The sequence below is a fragment of the Protobothrops mucrosquamatus genome, unplaced genomic scaffold (genome assembly GCF_001527695.2).
Source record: "Protobothrops mucrosquamatus isolate PMUCROS unplaced genomic scaffold, P.Mucros_1.0 scaffold4225, whole genome shotgun sequence".
NCBI lineage: Eukaryota > Metazoa > Chordata > Lepidosauria > Squamata > Viperidae > Protobothrops > Protobothrops mucrosquamatus.
In genome coordinates this window covers 19,249-32,311 of record NW_015390145.1, presented here as the reverse complement: position 1 = coordinate 32,311, position 13,063 = coordinate 19,249, and the positions used below count along the sequence as shown (strand labels likewise).

At 39.4% G+C, this 13,063-nt stretch overlaps 2 gene segments (V, D, J or C); both read right to left on the bottom strand.

The window, feature by feature from the left end:
* Positions 1-1,315: 1,315 nt before the first annotated feature.
* LOC107298725 lies at positions 1,316-1,896 on the bottom strand. The segment is given in 2 exon segments: positions 1,316-1,713; positions 1,796-1,896. Coding segments are annotated over 2 exon segments (444 nt in total).
* Positions 1,897-3,480: 1,584 nt separating this feature from the next.
* Positions 3,481-4,111, bottom strand: LOC107298724. The segment is given in 2 exon segments: positions 3,481-3,899; positions 3,989-4,111. Coding segments are annotated over 2 exon segments (519 nt in total).
* Between the last annotated feature and the right edge of the window lie 8,952 nt (positions 4,112-13,063).

Below are 13,063 nucleotides of genomic sequence, written 5' to 3'. Positions count from 1 at the left end.
TATTTTTTGTTTGGCAGTTTGGATGTTTAGAAAAAGGATCATAAAGTTTCATTTCTGCCTTACGGTTTGACAGTAAAGGGCTACATTTCATTCAAGGTTTGTTTGTTTTTTTCCCCTGAACCCAGATCACTTTATAAAAAGGCAATCTGACACCGAAACAAATCCAATAAAAGAATAAAGAGTTCTAAATAAGGAAGAAAATTTTATTTTTCTAAATATTTTCCTAGAGCAGAACTTGTGAGCACTTTGCCATTGCTGTCTTTCAGGAGATTTTTTCCCCCTTTTTAATTACTCAGTTTATTTCCTTTACTGAGATTTTTTTTGGTTTCCTCCCCTCCAATTGGAAAACAGCTTCCAAACTGCAGATATCAAGATCATCTCTTTCTTCCTCCTGACAATCAGGCACTTTCTCAGGTTCCCCACATTGAAAAATGCAGCCTTGTGGGGCTGAATGGACTTGCAGGGCTGCTCTGATGAATGGCAGGTTTTTGTTTAGGTTCAGATTCAATTCCTCTCACTGGGTCTCTTTCGCACAGTAATGGACAGCCCTGTCTTAAGCTTTGAGGCTGTTCATTTGCAGATACAGATGGCTTTTGGCATTGTCCCTGGAGATGGTGAAGAATCCCTTCACTTGGTCTGAGTAGTAACTGCCAGATATAGTAACCCATTCCAGTCCTTTCCCTGGTGCCTGTCTCATCCATGCCATCCAATGGTTGCTGAAGGTGAATCCAGAGGGGTTGTGTCTCAGGAAAGTAGTCTTGAGCAGTAGACAAAGCATGGACTAAGATATTTTTTTAACAGAGATGTTAGAGACAGAGCTTAAAAATATAGTATATTTCAGTTCAGGAACCTTTGTTTCTTTAACAAGGTTTTGTTTTAAAGGAGCTGATATTAACTGCATACACACTAGGGTGTAAAATACAATTTGTAAGGCACAGAATTCAGCTTCCCACCAAGTTGCAAGGAAATAATCGAAGCAATCATATCATAATGTCATATTGTACACTCAGTCCAAGAATGAATATGACATTTTCTGCTTGGCAAAGATTTCAGACATCTAGAGTTAGCAAGGCACATTCTGGTCTGAACTCAGACATGGCTTTACGGAGGAAATTGTGGTCTCTTGAGAAGTGACATTCCCATGAGACCAATTTGGTGAATTTTCTAAGCATATCAGATGGAAAAGTTCTGCCTGGGCAGTGATAGATTGTTTGTACGCAGTGGTTTAATTTCCATATTCTGCCCCAACCCAACATCAGTGTGAGGATAGTGTCCCCTTGTGGGTGAGATGACCAAGGGAGGCACACACACATTGTTAGAATTCTAAGGTTTCAAAGAAATTCTCAGAGCTGCTATGGGAAATGGGCAGTTTTTGCTTTGCTTCAGATTCACTTCCTCTCACTGTGTATCCCATACAGTAATAGACTGCCGTGTCTTCAGCTTTAAGGCTGTTCATTTGCAGATACAGCTGGCTTTTGGCATCGTCCCTGGAGATGGTGAAGCGGCCCTTCACTTTGTCTGAGTAGTAAATGGGAGAGGACCTTGTATGTATAAAGGCCACCCATTCCAGGCCTCTCCCTGGAGCCTGTCTCACCCAGCTCATAACATAGCTGCTGAAGGTGAATCCAGAGGCTTGGCAGGTGAGACGGAGGGACCCTCCAGGTCTTCTCACGTCCCCTCCAGACTCCACCAACAGAACCTCAGATCGGACACCTAAAAGGAAAGGAGTTTCAGTGAGCTCTCCTGTACACAAGAACTAAAATGGAAAAAAAGCTTTATACAGAGGGAGAAATACCTCTGAGGAGTGCTAGTAAGGACACCAGGTTTAGCCACAGGATCATTTTTGCTCCCTCAAATGAATGGAGTATAATAGATAGGAAAGGATTCTGGTTGATGCACAAACTTTGTTTTGGTGGGTGTTGCCTGAAAAGGGAAACCATGACCTTTAAAGAGGAAATTGTGCCTCAATTTACATATTGCTTGGGATAAAAGAGCCCCTCAGGGCACTTGCTTATAGATTTCTTTGGATAAACCTTACCCCTGTGATTTTCAAGTAATACTAAGTTATAAATTTATTCTCTGGTTTCCAGTTGTTCATTCGCTAATATAATTTGTTTTCAGAGATGGTGAAACATCCCTTCCATTTACCCATGTATTAAATAATATAGGAACCTTGATTTATGCCATTTATTGCAGCGCTTTGTCAGGTGCCTCTCTCAGCCATTTCATATAAAAGATGGGGAAGCTAATTGAGAGGCACCCTAGGCCTCCTCATAAGCCCTTCAGACCCCACCAAGGGGACCTCAGACAAGACCCATGGAAAAAAAAGGGGCTTGAGTAAAATCTCCTGTATACAAGAAGAGTAAATGGAAGGAAACTCTATTGCTTTCTATAAAAGGGCCTCTCAGTGCATTGGTCTCATAGCTTTCTTTGCATACATGTTATAAGCATGATTTTCACCTAACTTTCCAGTCTTATGAAAACTGAAAAGAGCCTTTCCTTCCCTTCCCTTCCCTTCCCTTCCCTTCCCTTCCCTTTCCTTTCCTTTCCTTTCCCTTTCCCTTTCCCTTTCCCTTTCCCTTTCCCTTTCCCTTTCCCCTTCCCTTTCCCCTTCCCTTTCCCTTACCCTAGGCCTTCAGCTGGGTGTTATAAAACCTTTTTGCTTTAGGCCTCCACCGCCATGTGCAAACAAAAAAAAAGATTCAATCAATCAATCAATTTCAACTTCTCGCAGGAAAAAAAAGATCTCACAATGTTGGAATTGATTGGTTGAACTTTTTAGTCTCACCCAGTCAGCCATTACCACTGCATCCATGCTCTCCCAATGGGCCACGCCCCCCAATGGGTCACACCCACCCAATTGGCTACGCCCACCTGGCACCCAACGATACATAAGTGGATTTTGGGTTGCAGTGTGGGCACTCAGTCTCTAATAGGTTCGCCATCACTGTTCTATGTAATCTATTGTAAACCCAGAAACACTTCCCAGTGAGGATTTTAATCTCTTCAGAAGTTCAATTTGTTTGACATCCATTGAGAGCACTTTTAAGCAAATAACAGAAGATATAATCAACCTTCAAAAGGAGACCACATTTGTGCACAGCCCATCTCTTCCCACATGGCCAATATGATTGAGATGACAATGGTATAAGTGATGAGGAAGAGAGGATACCATCATATTCCATAGGAGATTCTTATGTTCCAGCAGGGGAAGAGAAGTTGAGAACACATGGAGGAGAATTGCTCATTTCTATAATGGTATATTGTAGCCATGTCTTGTGGTGATGAACAAATCCTAAAATAATTCTCTTAATAGTTAAATAAATCATAGGATGATTTAAAAGAGAGGAATTAAAGGAAGGAATTATCCCTGTTTTACTTCCAATCTCAAAATAAAAATAGATAGCTACCCACCCAGAATTATTTAATTTCTACATTCTCAACAGAAAGGGAAGGTGTCCTTGGGGGGAAAAAATGATTTTAACAAATTATGTGCCTATCTGTGTATGAGTGCTTTTTCTTAGTTTGAGAGCTGCTCACAGATAAATAAAGTTCTTGACTGGATTCAGATTTACTTCCTCTCACTGTGTCTCTCACACAGTAATAGACAGCCGTGTCCTCTTGTTTCAGGCTGTTCATTTGCAGATACAGCTGGCTTTTGGTATCGTCCCTGGAGATGGTGAAGCGTCCCTTCACTTTGTCTGAGTAGTAAGTGGAAGGAGGGGAGCCATTACTTATGCGGGCCACCCATTCCAGTCCTTTCCCTGGAGCCTGTCTCACCCAATCCATCCAATGGCTGCTGAAGGTGAATCCAGAGGCTTGGCAGGAGAGACGGAGGGACCCTCCAGGTCTTCTCACATCCCCTCCAGACTCCACCATCTGGACTTGAGACTGGACTCCTAAAAAGAAAAAAAAAGTGTTTCAATGAGATCTCCTGTACAGAAAAACAACAGATGGAAGGAAACTTTATGTAGAGGGAAACAATTACCTCCGAGGGATGCAAGTAAGAATACCAAATTTAGCCACAGCATCATTTTTGCTTCCTCTGATGAATGGAGGGGAGCTGACAGGATAGGATTCAGGAACATGCACAATTTTTGTGTTGGTGGGTGTAGCCTTAAAAGGAAAACCAACAGACTCCTTTAAAGGGGAAATTTTGCCTTGATTTACATATTGGTTGACATAAAAGAGCTCCTCGGTGCATTTATGTCATAGTTTTCATTGCACGCTCCCTACGAGGGTGATAACTACCCAGTCTTAATAAAACTGAAGGCATCCTTTAATTAGAGCAATTAAACCAAAGCCTTGAAAAAGTTCATCACTTCTCAGAATTGGTCCATGGATACAAATGGTGAACATGCACTAAGAATTTTTGAGAAAGACACTTTAGATATAGAACATGAACAGAACAGCACTTCTGAGTTTAGGAAAGATTTTATAACAGGAATAGCAGAATTGGAAGGGACCTTGTAGTCTTCAAGCAGGAGACCCTATACCATTTATACATAATGATGATGATGATAGATGTGTGTATGAGTGTGTAGGTGTATATGTGTGTATGTTTCATCATCATTATTTTAGCCATTTTTTATCCACTGAAGGATGAAGGCCACATGTTTCCAACCGATACGGTCCTGAGATTTCTTCTGCCAATTAGGCCCCCAATATCCATCTTGTTTTAGGACTCATATGAATATGTATGTGTATATGTATATGCATGATATACATATTGTTTGCATTTCAAGGAAAAAATTGAGGTACCTTCAAACATAAAATAGTACATCTGTCAAAGTTCCGACTAATGGAACACTTCAAAGAACTTTCAGACATTGTTTATTCTAAAAAAGTCTTTAAACATATGTACACAGTGTCGGCACAGCATGGATGGATGCCAAGATCTGAATTTCCTTCCTTTGCACATAACATTCCAGGCTATTCCCCTCCCCTATTTTGAAATCATCATTCACATCTTACAATCCACCTGGAGGGCAAAGATTCACTTCCGTTCCCTTCCCACCTCAGTCCTTATCTTTCTCCTCCCCCCCCCATTATCTGAATTAACTCTAAAAATACCAGACAGTTCTGCATATCTTGTCAAAGCAATAATAGCCAATATTAGCAGTATTGACAATATCATTTTATAAAAAAAATATTTTATAGACAAAAAAAAAATAAGTTTCATGGTGAGAATTATACCCTCTGGAGATGTGAAATTTTCATAAGATGTTTTCAGTAACTTATTACAGAAATAACATAAAACATGTTCTGCCTCCAGAATGAGAGAATATTTAATGACCCTTGTTTTATTCCCTACCCCACCTCCCCACTGGGTGCAGAGGCCCTGGGGTTTCATGTGACAACATTGCCCCCCAGTGTCAAAAGTGAGGAGGGAATCTCCAAGGAGATTCTTTAGGTCCAGATGTTTCCTCAATAGTTGTATGGCAGTTTGGCTATTTATAAAGATGATCATAAAGTTTTATTTCTACCTTATAGTATGACAGCAAAGGGCTACATTTCATTCAAGGGTTGTTGTTGTTTTTTTTTTTTTTCCCTGAACCCAGATCACCTTGTAAACACTGGAATATTGGAAACTGCAATATTCAAACTATATTCATTATTTTGTACGTTTTCTTCCACCCCCCCCCCCTCTAACTGGACCTAAAAAAAAAAGAATCTTAAAGTTCTCACTAGACAGTTATCAATCATCATTGAGTAGTTGGGATATGGGGCAGAAGGGAAGGGGAAGGAATGTAGAAGAGGAGGGAGAGGAGAGGAGAGGAGAGGAGAGGAGAGGAGAGGAGAGGAGAGGAGGGGAGGGGAGGGGAGAGGAGAGGAGAGGAGAGGAGAAATTTGTCCTTTATTTTAATTGCCTTTTGATAAAAAAGGACACTGTCCTAGTCCACTTTCTTTGAAACTATTTTGGAATTATATAAAATTCCCATAAGAGTCAGGACAATATTTCCTTATCCATGGTTTCTTCAAGAAACTAGAATTGATTAGATAACAACATGGTACTAGGACATGAACAATTTTCAAGCCATGGTTTCTGGGTGAAACCATGTTACTGTTAACTTATCCTTCTGTGGAGCGGAGAAGGGAGAAGGAATCATGTGGTATCTTCAAGTCCATGCACAGCATAAAGTAGGAAAGACTGGTGTGAACTTTGTGTTGTTTTGTACGGAAAGCTGTAATTTCAGTTCCCTTTCATTCAACAATGGTGCAATTGATCAGTCTCAGAACTGTCATTCCATCTGAAAACACTGTTTCTACCGGATCTGCATTAGGTGGGATTGTGCAGACCACCAGTGGCCCTTAGTGTAAAACCAGTGAAGATGAGATGGAGGGCTTAATTCTCCAATGAGATAAAGATACCCTAATAGGGGAAGAATCTGAACCACAGAAAACTGAAATAGGTCCCACGATAAAGAATGGCTCCAATGCTGCTCTTGAGTTAGTTCAGAAGAATTAGGGCTGTGTGGATCATTCTTTTTGGAGAGAAGAGGGGGGAAATTTTCCTAAAATATGACTTTCTATAAAATTGACTTGAGAAGCCCAATCTCTCTTATAAACATTATAACATGACCTCTTTTATGCTGTCCTTTGTTTGAAGATTTTAAGCTTTATTTTTTGGCTTCTGCTTGCTTCCTTGAAGTTATACCATGGAAAAAGAATGTGAATCTTAGAGAACCCTTATTTTATCAGATATTTATATTTCTATTGCTAGAGGAATGATATGATTTTAGACATATTTAAACTTTCAAGTATGTATGTGTAGGGAGAGAGATATACAGAAATATATATACAGAGAGAGACACAGATAATGAGATCCACAAACCCAAAGACAGAAAGAGGAAGATCTGAATCTCAAGAAAGAATGAAAAATGAGGGTTGAACTATAAATCCAATAAAATAATGAAGAGTTCTAATTAAGGAAGGCAATTTTGTAATTCTAAAGTTTTTTTTTCCAGAGCAGAATATGTGAGCACTTTGCCATTGCTGTCTTTCAGGATTTTTTCCCCACATTTAATTACTTAGTTTATGTACTTTGCTCTGATTTTTCTGGTTTCCTCCCCTCCAGTTGGAAAACAGCTCCTGATTCCGGGTCTTTTGACAGTTCCTTCGGAGTCCACCAACTGGTCCTCAGATCGGACACCTAAAAGGAAAGCTATTTCAGTGATCTCTCCTGTGTTGAAGAATTAAAATGGAAAGAAAGTGAATCAGTCAAAAAGAATTACCTCCAAGGACTAATATAAAGAACAGGATTAGCCGCAGAATCATTTTTGCTCCTTCTAATGAAGGGAAAATAATTGATTTGGGAAAGCGCCCAAACTTTGCGTTGAAGGGTGAGATAAAGGGGTTTCTCATTGCAGTGACCTCATAATTTCTCTTGTACACTCCTTATATTTCATATAATAATTCAGTGCTAAGAAATATAAAGACAGACTTTCCTCTCCCTTCCCCTCCCCACCCCTCCCTTCTCCCCTCCCCTCATAATTTCTCTTGTACACTCCTTATATTTCATATACTATTTCAATGCTCAGAAATATAAAGACATAAAGACAGGCTCTCCTGTTCTCTCCTGTCCTCTCCTATCCTCCCCTCCCCTCCCTCCTCTCCCCATTGCCTCCCCTCCTGTCCCCTCTCCTTCCATCTTCTCCCCTTCCCTCTCCTCCTACCTTCTGTTCCCCTCTCCTCCCCTCCCTTCTCCCCTCCCCTTCCCTCCTCTCCTCTCCCATTTCTCCTTTTTTGCATCAACTTCTTCAAAAACCTTATAATGGTAATTTTGAAATGATGATAACCCTTAAGGAGAGTCAGGATTAAGATTTTTTCTGTTTAAATATATATTTTGAGTACTATATAGGGCTTTACATTAAATTAGCTAAAAAGAACTTAATTTGGGTAGAGCCTAAAGAAACTGGTTTTAAGTAACTGAGAGAAAACATAGTTAGCCAGAAATATCTGTTTTAAACCGAGATATAGCTTCATGGAGCAGATGGCGGTCTCTTCAGAGGTGATATTGTCCTGAGGTATATTTGATGAATTTTAAATCATGCCTGGTGGAAAAGCTCTGCCTTGGAAATAAGATACAATTATTTGGACACGGTGGTTTGATTTCCATGCTCTCCTCCACCCTGACAGCAGTGTGAGATTACTGCCTGTTGGGAAGCAAGATGACTAAGGGAGGCACACACCATATTCTAAGAAGGTTTTCAAAAGAATTTGCAGAGCTGCTTTGTGAATGGGCAGTTTTTGCCTGGCTTCCTCTCACTGTGCGAATTGTGCAATAATAGACGCCCGAGTCCTCTGTTTTGAGGTTGCTCATTTGCAGACCCAGCTGCCTCTGAGTATTGTACCTGGTGATCGTGAAGCGTCCCTTCACTTTCTCCGAGTAGGACTTTCCACTGGAGTCACTAAAGATCTGTGCAACCCATTCCAGACCTTTCCCAGGAACCTGTCTCATCCAGTTCATCTCAGAGTAGGCGAACTCCGTAATGAGTCCAGAAACTTGGCAATAGATACTGTGGTACTGCCCAGCTTTTTTCATATCCCCTCCGTATGCCACCAGTGATTGGCTAAATTTAACAAATAGAAATATACTTTCTCTTGAAGGATGGGATTTGTTATTTGGTTGGCAGGCATATTTAATTTATGATAAAAAGGTAGATAAAAAATGTAAGGTTCATATTTTAAGAAGTGCTTTATTACGAGTTTGGAAGAAATATTATTATAAATTAAATTATAAAATTCCTATCTGGGCAATTCCAGGACAGGTAATAGAGGGGATATCTAGGGGAGTTAATTTGGATAAAGTTTCTTATAAGGAACTACTTTGTCCGGTAGGATGAGATTGGCAACTTAAATCTTTAGTAGATTTGAAACAAGAAAACATCGAATATTCTTGGTTTTATTATAACCAATTGTTAATGAGGTGGCGTTTGGACCAAAAAGTTGGTATTACTTTACAGGATGTAAATTTGATGAAACAGATTAAAGATCAATCTCAAGCTCATATTAAAAGAATTTATAATGCATTGATTGAATTGGATTCAGAAACAGAATTGGTTAAGGATTGTATGATAAAATGGGCTCAAAATATACAAGAACCAATTTTATTGGAAACATGGGAGACAATTTGGATTAGAAATGTAAAATTTACTCAAGCTCAAAACTTAAGGGAAATTTTTTATAAAATGTTTTATAGGTGGCATTTGGATCCTCAAAAATTGCCCTGCATGTCTCCTAATTTACAACCTAAGTGTTGGAGATGTGGAAACTTAGATGCAACCTATTTTCATATTTGGTGGACATGCAGGGAAGTAAAGGCATTTTGGATTAAAATTTGGTGGAATGTTCAAAATGTTTTTAAGAAAAACATAAAGTTTAAACCGCAGATATTTTTGCTGGGTATTATGGAAGATTTGGATACAAAAGAAATGGATTTGATGTTGAATTTGATAACTGCTGCAAGACTACTAGTAGCTCAATGTTGGAAAACGGAATGTTTGCCCACTATAGAAGAATGGTCACTTAAAGTCTCAAATTTAGCAGAAATGGCCAAGATTTCCGCTTATGTGAAGGACTATTCACAAAAAAGATATATTTCGGTTTGGAGAAGATGGATAGATTATATTGAGAGTAAATATGGGACTAAAAAATTTCATTTGGTTTTTGAGTAAATTTTAGAGTATTAATGTAGTTTATATGTTATAATAGGTTACTTATTTTTATTTATAATTATTAATATGATGTTATAATTATTGTGTTTAATATTAGTATATTTGTTTAAAAGAGAGTTAAAGGATGTTATAGATTTGTTATTCTAATAGTTGATTAATGTTAGATAGAGTATGGTTATTGTATTGTTAACCCTGTGATTGGCTCTGGGAAGTGGGGGGGGAGGGAGGGGGGAGTGGAAGGGTGGGTTTTGGGGAGGGGGGAATTACATTGTAAAACTTTTATAAAATTTTCAATAAAAATAAATAAAAAAAAAAGAACTGTGGTGGTGCAGTGGATAGAATAGAGTATTGCAGGCTAATTCTGCTGACTGCCAGCTGTTTGATTTGTCCAACATCCAATTCTAGTTTCAGTCATGATAGAATAGAATAGAATAGAATAGAATAGAATAGAATAGAATAGAATAGAATAGAATAGAATAGAATAACAGAGTTGGAAGGGACCTTGGAGGTCTTCTAGTCCAACCCCTTACTCAGACTGAAATCCTATAGCATTTCAATCAAATGGTTGTCCAATTTCTTCTTAAAAACTTCCAACTGGTTCAAAGTTAACTCAGTCTTCCATCTTTCTGAGGTTGGTTAGTGATGTATTTCTTTGCACATAAATTTCACTGATAGTTTTATGACTTCTGTAGGCAAGCTGTTCCACTGGTTAATTGTTCTCACTGTTAGGAAATTTCTCCTTAGTTCTAGGTTGCTTCTCTCCCTGAGTATTTTCCATCCATTATTTCTTGCCTTGCCTTCAGGTGCTTTGGAAAATAGGTTTACCCCCTCTTCTTTATGGCAGCCCCTCAAATACTGGGATGCTGTTATCATGTCAACCCAGTCCACACACTTTATGTTGACAGTGTATCCTGAAAAGGAAAACCAACTGCTTCCTTTAAAGTGGAAATTGTGCCTCGATTTACATATCACTAATGCTAAAAGTGTCACATCACTGCTTTTATTTATATAATTCTTTGCACATAGATTTCTCACGTGGATTTCTAATTAGGTTCTGTCCTAGGAACAGTCCAGAGCGTCATTTGTTTCATTGTCAGTAGATAGGGAAAGGAGATATTTACACTGGAGTAAGTAAAGCAAGAACTAACACAACTCCCTCACTTCAAGAAACAGTTCAGTGAGGAAAGAATGAAATCATGTGCTGAAGTTTCCTTAAGTAGCCATATTAGAGACCAACCCTGAAAAAAAGATGATACACCTGAGTTCAAAGTATTTGTTTCACAATTGTTTCACATTATTTTGAAGAAACCCAAAACAACAATGCAGAGCAGGCCAAGAGGAAAACCTTGAAACCCACAGTTGAATTATACTGAGCCTTGGTGATGCATTGGTCAGAATGTGGTATTACAGGCTAACTCTGCTGACTGTCAGCAATTCAACCCTGACTGGCTCAAGGCTGACTCAGCCTTCCATCCTTCTGAGGTCAGTAAAATAAGGATCCAGATTGTTGAGGGCAATATGCTGGCTCTGTAAACCACTTAGAGAGTAAAGCACTATGAAGTGGTATATAAGTTCAAGTACTATTGCTATTGCTATACACACTTGTCCCAATGTCAAAGTTATCTCAAAATCTCAAATAACTTTCTTTGAGGTGTCATATAAAAATGATTTTTTTAATAATGTGAAAGGTTAAGAACAATAAAGTCTAAACCTTTTCCTTTTAAATTTGCATGTACAAATACAACAAGCTTTCTTTAGGTAACGGAAAATGTTTGGGGTTGCGTCTCAGGAAAGTAGTCTTAAGCAGCAGACAAAGCATGGACTAAGATATTTTTTAACAGAGATGTTAGAGACAGAACTTAAAAATATAGTATATTTCAGTTCAGGAACCTTTATTTCTTTAACAAGGTTTTGTTTTCAAGAAGCTGATATTAACTGCATACATACTAGGGCACAGGTCGGCAACCTGCGGCTCCAGAGCCGCATGCGGCTCTTTGAGCCTTCCCCTGTGGCTCCCAGCCTCCTCTGCCATTTGCAGAGAGAGACAGAGACAGAGAGAGGCACTTGCACTTCCCTGCTTTTCTCTCTCTCTCTCTCTCTCTCTCTCTCTCTCTCTCTCTCTCTCTCTCTCTTTGTGTGTGTCTCTCTCTGTGTGTGTGTGTTTGTGTGTAAAAAAGAGAGTGGACTTACTGTGTTCTCCGAGGAGCCGAAAAGCTTACTGGATGGGGCTCCTCCCTTTGCTGTCTCTGCAGGAAGAGAGCTAGCTAGCCCAGCTATGCTGACTCAGGAATTCTGGGAGTTGAAGTCCATGAGTCATAAAAGAGCCGAGGTTGCCTACCCCTGAGATTGTTGGAGAACAGCTTGAAGCCAGCTTGCCAGGTGAGCAGAAGATCAGAGAGAGGGAGAGAGAGGGGGGAGAGAAAGAGAAAGAGAGAGAAAGGGAGGAAGAGAGAGAGAGAAGAAAGAGAGAGAGAGAAAGAAAGAGAGTGGGGGAAGGGGACTGGAAGACCAAGGGCAGAAAGAGAGAGAGGGAGGGAAAGAGAGACTGAGAGAGAGACCCTTTTGACATCTAAAATGAAGATAACACTGTATATATCCTTTTTTATCATATATATATTCAAAAGGGACTAGCTTATGAGGGCTAATAAGCCTGAAATAGCTATGCTAGTCTCCCACTAACTCTTTGCCAGCCACAAATTTTGAATTTATAGTGTTCACAATATGTGACGTCTGCCTGCAAAACATGCTCCTAGATTGGAGCGAAATGCAGAACACACTGATTTATATTTGGTAGACTGAATATATATATTCAGATTTTTTTTTGCTGACAAGAGTTAAAGATTTAAGTGGGAGACTATTATAGCTATTTCAGACATTTTTGTCCTCATCAGCTAGCCACACCCTTTATGGGATTCGAACTAGGGGAGTTTACATGTTAGGCAGTTGTATTAACCACCAGGCCACCGGCTCTCCTCCCCTCTTTGTCAGCCTAGTCAAGGGAGTATATACAGAAAGGTTTTCAGACAGACTGGTCTGATTGATTGCACCTTGGCATTGTGACTGCTATACTTCAGTTCTACTTTTTTATAAACTCTTTTGCCTTGCAGCCCTCCAACTAGGGGCATTAAGCAGGCTCAAGTCGCAACTGTGATACATTACAAATTTATATATATATATATATATATATATATATATGTTTTCTGAGGTTTTCGCGGGTATTTGTATGTAGGTCTTTGGATATTCGGGTTTTCTCCCGCGTAAAATTGGAAGTGTCTTGGCGACGTTTCGACGAAGTCACATTCGTCATCTTCAGGCTGGTGTCTTCAGCTTCCTGCTTCTGGGAGTAGTGTGTGTGATCGCAGCTGTTTCTTCCTTTTAACTGCCAG